The sequence below is a fragment of the Peromyscus maniculatus genome, chromosome 7 (assembly GCF_049852395.1).
Source record: "Peromyscus maniculatus bairdii isolate BWxNUB_F1_BW_parent chromosome 7, HU_Pman_BW_mat_3.1, whole genome shotgun sequence".
NCBI lineage: Eukaryota > Metazoa > Chordata > Mammalia > Rodentia > Cricetidae > Peromyscus > Peromyscus maniculatus.
In genome coordinates this window covers 53,051,082-53,063,881 of record NC_134858.1, presented here as the reverse complement: position 1 = coordinate 53,063,881, position 12,800 = coordinate 53,051,082, and the positions used below count along the sequence as shown (strand labels likewise).

The following is a 12,800-nucleotide window of genomic DNA, read 5'->3' as shown; positions in this document are numbered from 1 at the left end:
TTTTGTCACAGCGATAGGAAAGTAACTAAGGCATCCACTAGGCCTGGCTCGACTATGAGTTTTTAAAAAGGGTTGTTTTGTTTTTAGTTATATAAGTGTTGGCCTACATGTATGTCTGTGCTCCATGTGCCTGTCTGGTGCACTTTGAGGCCAGAAGAAGGCATCAGATCGCTGGAACTAGAATTACAGAGGGTGCTGGGAACCAGACCTGTGGCCTCTGAAAGAGCAGCAAGTACTTTTACCTGCTGTATCATGTCTATCCCTGAAGTAGGAGGGGGTTTTACATTTTGTTTTGTTTTGTGTTTTTGAGACAGGGTCTCACTATATAGCCTTAGCTGACCTGAAACTTGCTGTGTAGACCAGGCTGGCCTCAAGGTCACAGAGATCCACCTGCCTCTGCTGGGATTAAAGGTGCGTGCTGCCACACCTGGCTGAGTGTGACAAATACACATAATTATACAGCTGCTCCCCACACTCAGGAGATAATACCCATGAAAGCATACATACAGCAGCCTCAGAGAGGAAACCACCTCAATAGCTATCTGTGGATACATAGATTTTTAAAACATGTGGTATATATACTGGGCTGGAGAGAGCTCAGTGGTTAAAGCACTCCTTCCATACTCAGCCAGTCGTAATGATCTTCCCAAGACCATGACCAAGTTTGGTTCTCAGCACCCACATCTGGCAACTCGCCACTAGCTCCAAGGGCATCTGAAACCTCTGGTCTCACCAGGCAGTTGTACTCACGTGTGAGAACATGAACTGCCGAGCACACGTGTGCATGTGCACACACACAGATTATAAAGACAAATCTTAAGAAACGTAGCACACGGGATATAAGCAGAGTGGAATATTATTCACTGCCTACCACAGGCAGCTGCATAGATAAGCTTGAGGACATTATGCTAAGTGGTAGATCAGTCACAGAAGGACCAACACTGAGATCCCATTTATATGGGGCATCTAAATCAGTCAAACACACAGAAGGGGTGAATAGAATGGTTGTAGAAAGGAGGGAGAGGAAGTTGATAGGGAGAAAGTTTCAGTTGCCCAAGATGAATACGTGCAGCATGGGATCTGTAGTTAGCATGGTTGTACAACACCACTTCAAAGGGGTGGCTCTTGTGTATTCTTTTTATTATATTGGTGCTGTGACGTGTATACAAAGGGTAGCACTGTGTACAACAATGCATCCATATGTGGAGGTCAGGGGCCAGCTTGCCGGGTCAGTTCTGCTGGTTGAAGCAGTCCTCTCTCGTTTACACTGCTGTGCTGTCCTCCAGCCCGCTGTCCCCAGAGCTTCCGGACAGTTCTGTCTCCACCTCCCCTTAAGAGGGCTGAGATTATAAATGCTAGCTATGACGTCCTGCTGTTTACATGGGTTTCCAGGGTCAAAAAGCAAGTACCTGTGCTGCGCCATCTGTGTTAACAGCTCCTGTCACATTATAGGGAGTCTGTTTTATCTTCTACTCCCAAACTTGCCCATGCCATTGTGCTTACTAGCTCATTCCTCTTGAAAGTCAAAATACTCTCTTGTGTAGCCACTTTGTTTATGCAGTTACCACCTGGGGGCATCTGGGATGTGACTGATGGTTTCTTCAGGACTATGCAAATATCCACTTTCACATCAACATTAAAAATTTTTTTTTTTTAAAGACAGAGCCTTACTATGTAGCCCTTGCTTTCCTAGAACTGGCTGTGTAGACCAGTCTGGCTTTGAACTCAGAGACTCACCTGCCTCTGCTTCAGGAGTGTTGGGATTAATGATCTCGACTACCACAGCCAGCTTTGTTGTTGTTGTTGTTTCGTTTTTGGTTTTCAAGACAGGGTTTCTCTATGTAGTCCTGGTTGTCCTGGAAATTGTTCTGTAGACCAGGCTGACCTCCAACTCATAGAAATCCACCTGCCTCTGCCTCCTGAGTGCTGGGATTAAAAATGTATGCCACCACTGCTCAGTTTCTCAGCTTAAGTTTTTAAAATTGCTTTTTTCCGTGTGGGGGTGGCGGCTCACATGTGCAGTGTGAAGTGTACATGTGAAGGTCAGTGTTAGCCTTTAGGCATCTGTACAGGCCTGCCCTTAGGGTCCTGACAGGATACATCCTGAGCTGCAGCCACTAAGAGCACCTTTCCTTATAAAAGTCTCTTTCTCCTCCTGCGTTCTCGCCCCCGGGGACCGGTCTCTGCCCCCTTCTCTGCCCCTTCTCTCCCCTCCCCTCAATAAACCTCCCACGGGGGGGGGGGGGGGCCTGTTGTATGGTGTGACTCTTTTCCACCGTTTGTAAAATACAACAGCCAGGGGACAACTTTCTGGAGCCCATTCTTCCTTTCCCCATGTAGGCCTCAGGGATTGAACTCAGGCTGAGGGCAGGTGACCCACTGAGCCATCTCAAGGACCCCTCATCAACATTTCATCCAAAGGTTTTTGAACTCCTAATGATTTGCCACATCAACTATTTTTGTTTATTGTATCAAGGTTTGAACCTCATGAGTGCTGGGCAAACTCTCTAGTCCTGAACTGTATCACCAGCCTTTAAAAAAAAAAAAAATGACTTGCCAGGCATGGTGGCGCATGCCTTTAACACCAGCCCTTGGGTTAAAGGCAAAGGCAGGCAGATCTCTGAGTTCAAGGCCAGCCTGGTCTATATAGTTAAAAAAATGATTTAAGACAATAGTTTCTTGTTTTTGTTTTTGTTGGTTCTTCAAAACAGGGTTTCTCTGTGTAACAGCCCTGGCTGTCGTGGAACTCACTTTGTAGACTAGGCTGGCTTTGAACTCACAGAGATCCACCTGCCTCTGCCTCCCAAATGCTGAGATTAAAGGCTTGCACTACCACACCTAGAAAGACAACAGTTTTAATAAATTGTGTAAGCTAGCCTGAACTCACTAAGTAGCCCAGGCTAACCTCAAACTCACGGCCATCCTCCTGCCTCGACCTCTTAAGTACTGAGATTAGAGATATGAGCCACTTGCCTGGCTGCTGTGAAAGAATCATTTTGTACACTGTAAGGACTTGTCACTCGAATTGGTTTAATAAAATCCTGACTGGCTGGTCAGGATGCTGAGATGAAGAAGGGTGGAGCTGGGGGAGATGCCAGAAGACACAGGAAACAGGACACGTAGAAAATGAGGTAACAAGCCCATGAGCCACATGGCAGAGGGTAGATAAGAAATATGGTTAATTTAATGTGTAAGAGTTAGCTAGTAACAAGCCTGAGCTATCGACCGAGGATTTACAATTAATATTAAGTCTCTGTGTCGGTTATTTGGGAACTGCTGGGCGGGAAAGAAATGTCTGCCTATACCTGGCTAAAAGGCTACAGAGATGTTAGGTTGGATACCAGCTATTTCTTTTTAGTGCTGGAGCCTGAAGCCATTCTGAGCAAATGCTACTTAGTGAGCTACATGTCTAATTCCCCAAAGAAGCCCATGAACCTGCTCAAAATTCTCCTGCCTCAGCAGCTGGAACAACAGGTTTGCACCATTGGGCCTGCTCTTCACCTCGGATCTAGTTAGCAGTTACACAATGTCTCCTCTGTCCTTTTTGATGTCTCCTGTATCCCACTTGCTGTGTGTGGCCAAGGCTGGACTTGAACCCCTAATCCTCTGCCTTCATTTCCCAAGTGCTGGGATCCAGGTGTGCACCACAATGCCTGGCTCTAGTCTAGCAATACTTACCTATCAACTAGTTGCAATTTCTGTAATAAAAAAAAAAAAGTTTCACATTATTGACTATGACTTTGTTTTGTTTGTTTGTTTGTTTTTTGTTTTTGATACAGTATCTTTCTATGTAGCCCTGGCTGTCCTAGGACTCATTATGTAGACCAGGTTGACCTTGAACTCATAGAAACCTTCCTGACTCTACCTCCTGAGTGCTGGGATTAATGATGTGTGCAATCATACCCAGCTGACTTTTGAAATTATTTTTTGAAATAAAGTACTACTTCCTGCTTTAGTTCTCCTGTGCTTCAGTAAAAGATGTGCACACTTCACCTGGCCCATGTTTGTTTATTTTTTTCAGTTCTGGAAATCAAACCTAGGGCCTTGTATATGGCAGGTAAGCACTCCACCACTGAGCTGTAATTCTATCTCAAGGATCCTTCCTTTACTGATTCTCTCTCTCTCTCTCTCTCTCTCTCCCTCCCTCCCTCCCTCTCTCTCAACAAGGTTTCTGTGTAGCCCAGACTGTCCTGGAACTTGATCTGTAGACCAGGCTAACCTCAAACTCACATAGATCCACCTGCGTCTGGCCTCCTAAGTACTGGGATTAAAGGTGTGTGGCACCATGCCTGGTGCTTTTACCAATTTTCAGACTAAGATTCTGGTGCAGTAATTGTGTCTGATAGTTACAAACTATATTGGTCTGCCAATATAAGGCAGTGTTGTTGTTTTTTCCCTCGTCATTATGGACTCATGTATTGTTAAAAAGTTTTTCTTCCTAAAATTTCTTTTATGTGTATGGATGTATGTTTGAACCTACATGTATGTTTGTACACAACATTCGTACAAAGCCCTTGGAGGTCAGAAGACACGGATCCCCTGGAAATGGAGTTACAGTCATGAGCTACCACGGGGTGCTGGGAATCAAGCCTAGGTCCTCTCATAGAGTAGTCAGTGAGTGCTCTAACTGCTCAGCTTTCTCTCCCGGCTCAGATTTTTAGTTAATGAATTAGTGACAGTGTCTCAGGTGACAGTGGCAGGCCTGGGATGTGGCCATGGATGATCTTAAAATACTGAAATTCCTGACTTCACTTCTGAGCACCAAGGGCCAGCTGCGTCTGACACCTGTAAACCATCCCATCTGGGAATGCTGAGAAGCAGAATCAAATCTGAGGCCAGCCTGGCCTTTACAGCCAGCTCCAGGTGAGCCAGAGCTACATAGTGAGCCCTAGCTCAAAGAAGAGCAAATGCAAACAGCCACTGCGGTCCTTACCCTCCCCCCCCCCCCCCCCAGCCACTGAAGAGTCTGCATCGGGGCTACACAGTTCCTATCCTTGAGAAACTCCGGCTGACACTAGGCATGGTGGCCCACACCTGTAAGCCCAGTCCTCTGGAGCCTGAGCCAGGAGGACTGAATGAGTTCCAGGAGGCCAAACTGGGCTACATAATGAGTTCCAGGCCAGCCCAGGCTACACAGACCCAGTCTCAAATGAGAACAAAACCAACCCAAACAGCTCAGGCTGGTCAGAGGGACAAATGATTGACAAAATTCCACTGCCCCAAGGGCAAAGGCAGAAATACCCAGGACACAGGAGGGGTGGCGCCTGGGGAACAAGCTGATATGGACACATCTGAGAATTTTTCATGGGATTTCTTTTCTCTCTTTCAAAAAAAAAAAAAGGCCAGTATCTCACTCTTAACAGTCCAGGCTGGTAATCCATGAGCCATGAGCCAGGCTCCTGAACCTTAGGATTACAGGGGTGAGGCACAACCTTCTTCCTTAGTCCTGAGCTTTTTCTGATGCCCCAAATGATCTCCCTCCGGGTAGTGAGGTGAGCTGGCTTCTTTTGACAGCTTCCTTACACTGTGAGATGCTCCAGGCTCTCCCTGCCCTGACCACACAGTGAGCCTTTTAGGAGGAGACGACCCAGCCTACTCCCATCTTGGGTGACTATCGGTTTTACCTTAGGACTGAATAGACACATTTCTTAATTCTGGAGTCCAGGTCAAAAATCCAGGTGCTGGCAGGCTCAGTTCCCAGGGAGGGGGTCTCCTGGCTTGTAAGCAGCCACCTATCCACCGCACCCTCAAATGGCCCTTCTGGACGCATGTACAGAGAGGGATAGCTTCAGACATGATGTGTGGGGGGATGTGAATATTCAGTTTGCAGTACCCAACCTCTCGCTAAGGAGGTGTTCAGGCTTGGACTCTTCTGTGGTTGATATACTGTGTACCCCAATAAACTTACCTGAGGGTCAGAGAACAGAACAGCCACTATATTAAACATAGAGGTTGGGCAGTGGTAGCACAACCCTTTAATCCTAGCATTCCAGAGGCAGAGATCTATCCGGATCTCTGTGAGTTCAAGGCATGGTGACACCCGCCTTTAATCCCAGCACTTGAGATCTCATGTCTTGCTTGGCCTTCCCAGAAAGTGATGGCAGAAGCAGAAAGGTATACAAGGCCTGAGGTCCAGGAACTTGAGCCTGGTTAAGCTTTGAGGTTTTGAGCAGCAGTTCAGCTGAGATTCATTCAGGCGAGGACTCAGAGGCTTCCAGTCTGAGGAAACAGGATCAGCTGAGAAGTTGGCGAGGTGAAGAAGCTGTGGCTTGTTCTGTTTCTCTGATTTTTCAGCGTTCACCCCAATACCTGGCTCCAGGTTTGTTTTTATTAATAGGACCGTCCAAGATTCGCGCTACACTCTCTTCCTAGCCATGTCAGCAAGGAAAAGCTCTTTCTCCTCTCTGCCCCGGGCACCAGGACGAATGCCGCTCACTTGCTGCGTGCCTGAAGACAAGGACTTCACAGGGAGGACAGGGCCAAGAGCATCACAAGACGGAGCTAGTGCCCAACTTGCCAATCCACAGACACGCTGTTCATTCTGGTCCTCAGTCCCAGTGTTGAGAAAATAAGTGATGGGCAGGAGGTTAGAACGTCACCTGGTCTCTCTTACTTGGGCTGGGATTTAGCTCAGCTGGTAAAGAGCTTGCCTGGCATGCATGAAGCCCTGGGCTTGTTCCCAGCACCACACAAACCAGGCATGGTGGTGCGTGATTGTAATCTCAAGAAGTAGAGGCAGGAGGATTAAAAGTTTAAGATCACCCTCAACTAGATACCAAGTTGGAGTCCAACTTGGCCTCAGGACTTCTGTCAATAACAACAGAAGCAAAACCCACACACATGGCTGTACATGAGTTTATTCTTTCTTCCTGTAAAAATGGTTGACAAGCACTTTCTTTCAAGGGACAGAAGGGACTTCTGGGGAAGATCCCCAGGAGCCCTACATAGAAAGTCAGGCAGCCAGAGACCCAAGAGAACAGGGCCACCCTTGGAAGGGAAGTGTGGATGGAGGGGAGCAACTCAGTCCAGGCAGGGCAGCTCCACAGAGGCTGGGAACATCCTTCTCAGCCCAAAGCCGTCATCAGGGTCTGGGCCTGCTTCAGTTCTGCAGGGGACAAGGCAGGTGCATGGGGAGTGATAAGGAGCAGAAGCCAGTTCCAAGGCCAGCCTGGCCTTTATAGCCAGTTCCAAGTCGGCCAGACCCAGGAGGGCCCCCACCCTCTGTGCAGCCTCACCTGCCAGGAGAACCTGGAACTTGTCTGCTGAGAGGGACATGGAAACAGGTTGGGCCAGGGCACCCGGGGCAGGCACCACCTCTAGCCGCAGGTGCACCATGGGCTCCTCCACAGAACGGAGCAGGCTGGAGCTCAGGGTGTAGTCCACCCGCCAGGCCACACTGGCCAGCCTGTTCACTGCAGGCGAGAAATTAGGCAGCTATCAACCAGGCAAGCCAGCAAGTCCTCACTCCACAATGGGGCTCATCCCACAACCCTTCAAGGCCCTTCAACCCAGGCCTGTTGAAGGACAGGTACTCCAATATCTACCATGGGCCTCCTTGGCCAGTTCTAAACTCCTCAACTGCTCTGAGTGTAATTGTGGTTAAAGCTTCTCCTAGAGCAATGGCATCTGGCTTGTGTTCATACCTCCTGGAGTACAGCCCCCCCCCATCGCCCTCCCCCGTTGCCCCGTCACCCCCCCCCCCCCATCACCCCATCGCGCCCCCCTCCCCGGGTGTTTTCATACTCACCACGCAGGCTGCAGGCCCGAAGGTGGTCCTGTAGAGGGCTCTGCTTCTCTTCATAACAGCGGCACAGGCTGGTGGCATGCTCTGCAGGTAGATGGGGCTGAGGTGGAGCTCTGCTGAGGTGCCGGGTGGAGACTGGCATTGGGCTTAAGGGGTGGGTCTCAGGATCCAGGGCCCACAGGGGACTGGGTACATCTCAGGGTCAACAAGGCCCTAGCGTACCCTCCGGGAACCCCTACCTACAGGTTTCCCCGTCTGCCCGTCCACCCTGTGTACCTCTGGGCAGCCCCAGCTGCTGCAGCTCACTGGACAAGGAGTCACTGTCCACACTATGCTTGGCTGCACTCGAGAGGATGAAACTCAGCACCGCGACTGTGGCCTTCACATCTCCAGACTCTAGAGACCCACAGGCGAGGCAGGGGGTGTCACTGTGGCCCCAACCACTTCCCTGCCCTATTATCTTCAGCTTTGGGCCCCGAGTTTCTTGAACCCTGGGCACTGCTACTGGACCAGCAGGAGGTGGCAGAGGTTGGGGACAGGGCTGTCAATAAGGTTCTTCCCTTCCTGTCCTCCCGTGATGCAGGAGGGTCAAGGAAGGCCGTGATTCCTGGTCTGGGGTACTCACCAAACTTGGCATCAGCAGTAAGCTTCAGGATCTTCTCATACTATGGGGAAAGGAGGTCCTCAGGGGGTGCCAGAGCCCTGTCACCAGCCCCTTGCCCCTGGCCCAGAGCCTGTGGTAAGGAATGTGCTGGGGCTGGAGGGAAGGAAGGGGCTGGAGGGAAGGAAGGGGATGTCCAAGGGGGCTGGGAGGCTGCAGAACAGACTTCTCTGGGGGTCATAAGGATATCGGACAGTGGAGTGTTGGGTACTGTACTCACATCAATCCCCTGCCCCAGAAGCTCCTTTAGCACCTGGCTACACAGCAGCCGCAGCTTCACAGAGGACTGGAAAGGATTTCCCTGTTTCAGCCAGACTGACCCACCTTACTTACCCTCATTTCTGGGGGATCGGCTGAAGGAGGGCCAGCCATGTGACTGTGACCAAGGCCACATAGTATGGAGGCCCCATTGTCAGGGAGACTCCTCCATCCCCATCCCCAGCTCCCAGTCCCAATCTCCTCCCTCCATTCCGGACCCCAAGCCTTCCTCCTCCCAACCCTAAGTAAACCAGTGCACTCAACAATCTTGGCCAGTGTGCTGATCTCTGCCAGGACCCAGTCAGGACAGTCCAGATCGCCACAGAACCGGAACCTCTGCAAGAGAGTAAGGTGGGAAATGAGGCTTCAGGAAGGGCTGAGGTGTGGTCAGGATCCAAAAGTCCAGGATGAGCACTCTCTGGTCACCTGTTCTCCCCTATCACTAGACTGTCTTGAGTACTCGATCCCACCTGACCTTGTTCTGACTTTTACTGTATCTGCTCAACAAACATCAGTTTGTGGCAGTTCTACAGTTGAGTGCCCAGCACGCTCCAGCCACCAGTTTGCCTGAGCTGCTGACCCCAGCCTCACCCCGCCTTCATCCTCGCTAGACCCTCTATTCTCACGCACCACGCCCCCAACCCTCCCATCTCATTCAGGGATCTACTTAAACATCAAGTTATCAGATGTGCCCTTCCCGATCCTAGGTTTTTGGGGGCTTGTTGTTGGCAGTCCTGGGGCTCAAAGACAGAGCCTCGGGCATGTCTACCATTAAGTCATTGCACCAGATTCTACTTCCCACAATCTCCTCTTTAAACAAAGCGCTTTGGGCGGCCAGATGGAAAGCCCACTATGTTGACAAGGCGATCCAAGTCCCAGCAAGATTTGATCTTTGCTGGTCTTGCCTGATCTTAACCAAGCTCTGGCGAGACAAGATAGGCACTCTCCCGGGGGCCTCGCTCTTTCAGAGGTTGCACAACTGTTTCCTGTCTGAGGACACCTTTCCATTGCCCCTGCTTCCCAACAGGATTACAGAAACTACCCTTCACTGAGCCGAGTGGGCCCAAGGTTCAGGAAAAGTCTCTGCGGTTCGAGAAAGAACTATGCCTGCCAATTCCTGCTTCTGACTTGCCCTCCCCTTTTGCAGCTGAAGTCCCGATGGCTGGACACTCAACACGAATCTGCTGTATGAATGGACGCAGGAGTAAGAAAGCTCAATCCAATCAGGAACCACTTCCTGGCTCTGGAAAGCGGCAGAGGCTTCCTAACCGTGTTGACCCGTCCTAAGCATGTTCTCGTCTTGGTTACCGGACAGCACGGGAAGTAGGCTCCCGCGGGAGGGCCTCCTGGGGCCGTGGGGAGTGTGTGAGAATCGGGGTCCCGGGAGGTGGGGCCTGGCCAGGGATGAACGCGGGCGCGCGCCCATGCTGTGATGCGTGGCTGCGCCTGCGAACTCGGCCGTCCTGCCGCACCCAGCAGGCACCGGTGAAGAGTCTCTCCCTGCGCCCCTAGAACCACCAAACCCCCTTCTCGCCCGATACCCAGCTCCGCATCTCCACTAATCCCTCACCATGGTGCCAAGAGACCGAATCCAAGGAGTCTTCCGGCCAGACACAGGTCAGCTGACTCGGCGATCACGTGACACCAACCGGCAGCGTCTGGGAGGGCGGAACGTTGTAGTGAAATCAAATTGACCACTGAGGAGTAAGTGCTCCTGTACCTTCAGATCCCCTTCCAGAAACAACCTGCCTGTCAAGGCAGGAAGAAAGGGGTGGGAATTTCATTAATTTAAGTTGGAGGCGGGATCCCACGTGCTGGGATTGTTCAGGTGGGTTCCATGATTTCCTCTGTGAGCAATACCGTTATAAACAGCTATGGAGCATGGCAAAATGTTTTTTAAAATCTTACTGAATTCCTAGAGCGTGAGGGCACGCACCTGTAATACCAACACTTGAGAGACTGTGAGCCAAGAGCATCAGAGTTGTTCAAGCCAGCCTGGACTACAGAGTGAGACCTTGTCCCCCAAAACTTAAAACTGCCCAGATGGCTTACAGAAGCACCCAAGTTCCATCCCGGAACCCGCATATGAAGGTGGAAGGGGAGAACCAACTCACAGAAATTGTCCTCGACCTCCACATGCATACCGTGGCACAAGTATACTCTCACGTCCATCACACATATACAATAAGTAAATTAATAAATTTTTAACGAAAAGGGAAGGAAACCTAAATCTAGTTATGAGAGAATGTCTCAGTCGGTAAAATGTCTGCAGGGCAAGCCTGAGGACCCAACCAAGTTCAGGTACGCAGGACCCATGTAAACTGCTGAACTGAGGTGTGTGTGTGTGTGTGTGTGTGTGTGTGTGTGGATAGAGACAGGTGAATCCCCAGAACTCACAAGCCCCTTAGCCTAACTAATCTGTGAGCTCCTAGTGCAGTAAGATTCGAAGACATCTGGCAAAAGATGTCGACCTCTGACACCCACGTGCACACTGGTGTAGGCTCACGCATGCACGCATGTGCACACAGACACTCACACCAAAAACAAAGACAATAAAACAAAAACCCAAAATAAAAATCCATACACAAAACCAAAAAATATGTTAATGAAAATAAATGAGACCGTACTGAAATATGATGCATATACTGGAAACTGCACGTAAGTGTGAAGGCAAACTTCATAAACCGTACTCCCCCATGTCATCATGTAACCAATACCCAAATAAGGAGACAGAACTGTGGTGGTATATTATGTAATCTAAGAAATAAAATTTGCCTGAAGACCAGAGGACAGAGCTAGCCACAGAGTTAGTTACTACTGTCCTCCCCCACTTCCCCTTCGAGTATGGAAGTATTGACTTCACTTTGAGAGTACTCTTGGGTGCTTAGCACAGAGAGCCATAGCATTTTCTGTACCCAGGAAAAATTCCCTGCAGGTTTTCTAACACCAGACATTAGTTTTAATTAAAGATATGTATTATTTATCTTTTTTATGTGGGTGTATATTTGCCTGTGTGCGTGTATGTGCCCCCACGTGCATGCAGTAGCCCTCAGAGGACAGAAGACAGCTTCAGACCCCTTGGAAGAGGAATTACAGCCACGTGATGTGGTTGCTGAGAACTGAACGTGGGCCTCTGGAAAAGCAAGAGATGCTTTTAACCCTAATCCTTGAGCCATCCCTCCAACCCCTACATGGTAATTTAAATCCTAGTGAGTAGCAAAGCTTACTTACCTTTCTGGTGTTATTAGGGTAACAGGAGGTGGGGTCCCAAGCCAACTCATAAGGGTCAGTCCTCATGGCCTGAAACCCCTGGAAGTCCTCAAGAACTACAAATTTATCATTTGACCAGTAGGTTCTTACCTCCTACATCCTACAGGGGGTGGCAGAGCCTTTGATGGATTTTCTGGGTCCCTGGATAAAGATTCTCCCCATTGGAGCCCTTTGTTTAGGATGCTTGGAGCCATAATTACTTGGGCATGGGAGGGGTGCCCACACTGAAAGGCGGGAATGACCTGAGCTCCTGGGTCCTGGGCTCTTGACAGCTCCCATGCCTGCCCTTTGTTCCCATGCAGCACTTCTAGGGAGCCTGGGGGGTCTGATGCCAAGCACTGGATAGAAAGAAACTGACAAGGTGAGGAGCATGTTCCCCTAACGCCATCAGTGCCAGACTGGGCAGGCCAGACAGGCAAGATAGCACTAATGGCTGGGTTATCATCCTTGAGTTGTCCCTGAGGCTTATGAGTGAGTCCCCCAAGCACTGCTATGCTGTTTGTTCAGATGAGAATATTTAACCTGGCTTAGAAAAGCAATTTGGTGTGCACACCTATAATCCCAGCTCTTGGGTGCTGGAAGAGGGACGATGGGCAGAATGTCTGAGAGTTGAAGGTCATCCTGGACTCCATGAGACCCTGTCTGAAACAAGTGGAACTTTCTTGGCTATGACTATGCAGCAGGCATTGAGAAACTGCTCTTCCATTGGCTCACTGGGCCCACAAGATAACTAAAGTGGGGATGGATGAAAGCCTGGCTTTTCTGCCTTCATTTTGGGTCTGTCTCCTTTAAGCATCTTGCTGCCAGCTTTTCCAGTGTCTTGTTCCAGACTTTTAAAGGGCTCCTGATGTAACCAGAGTTCTTAGG

The 12,800-nt window shown here is 49.9% G+C and overlaps 1 protein-coding gene across 1 annotated transcript; it reads right to left on the bottom strand.

Moving 5' to 3' along the window:
• Positions 1–6,841: 6,841 nt before the first annotated feature.
• Positions 6,842–10,368, bottom strand: Commd4 (COMM domain containing 4). The gene is made up of 8 exons (XM_006971560.4): positions 10,234–10,368; positions 8,928–8,999; positions 8,626–8,691; positions 8,370–8,409; positions 8,021–8,140; positions 7,748–7,828; positions 7,236–7,412; positions 6,842–7,105 (listed from the first exon to the last, which is right to left on the bottom strand). Exons 1-8 carry the CDS (start codon positions 10,234–10,236, stop codon positions 7,065–7,067), a joined length of 600 nt encoding a protein of 199 aa, XP_006971622.1. The 5' UTR covers positions 10,237–10,368; the 3' UTR covers positions 6,842–7,064.
• Positions 10,369–12,800: the final 2,432 nt, after the last annotated feature.

What these genes read in the sequence shown, in the direction of transcription:
- Commd4 (XM_006971560.4), bottom strand. An exon ending in TTCTGGGGCAGGGGATTGAT is followed by an intron (nt 8,410 to 8,625) that starts GTGAGTACAGTA and finishes CTTTCCCCATAG; the next exon opens with TATGAGAAGATCCTGAAGCT. An exon ending in TACTGCTGATGCCAAGTTTG is followed by an intron (nt 8,141 to 8,369) that starts GTGAGTACCCCA and finishes GTGGGTCTCTAG; the next exon opens with AGTCTGGAGATGTGAAGGCC.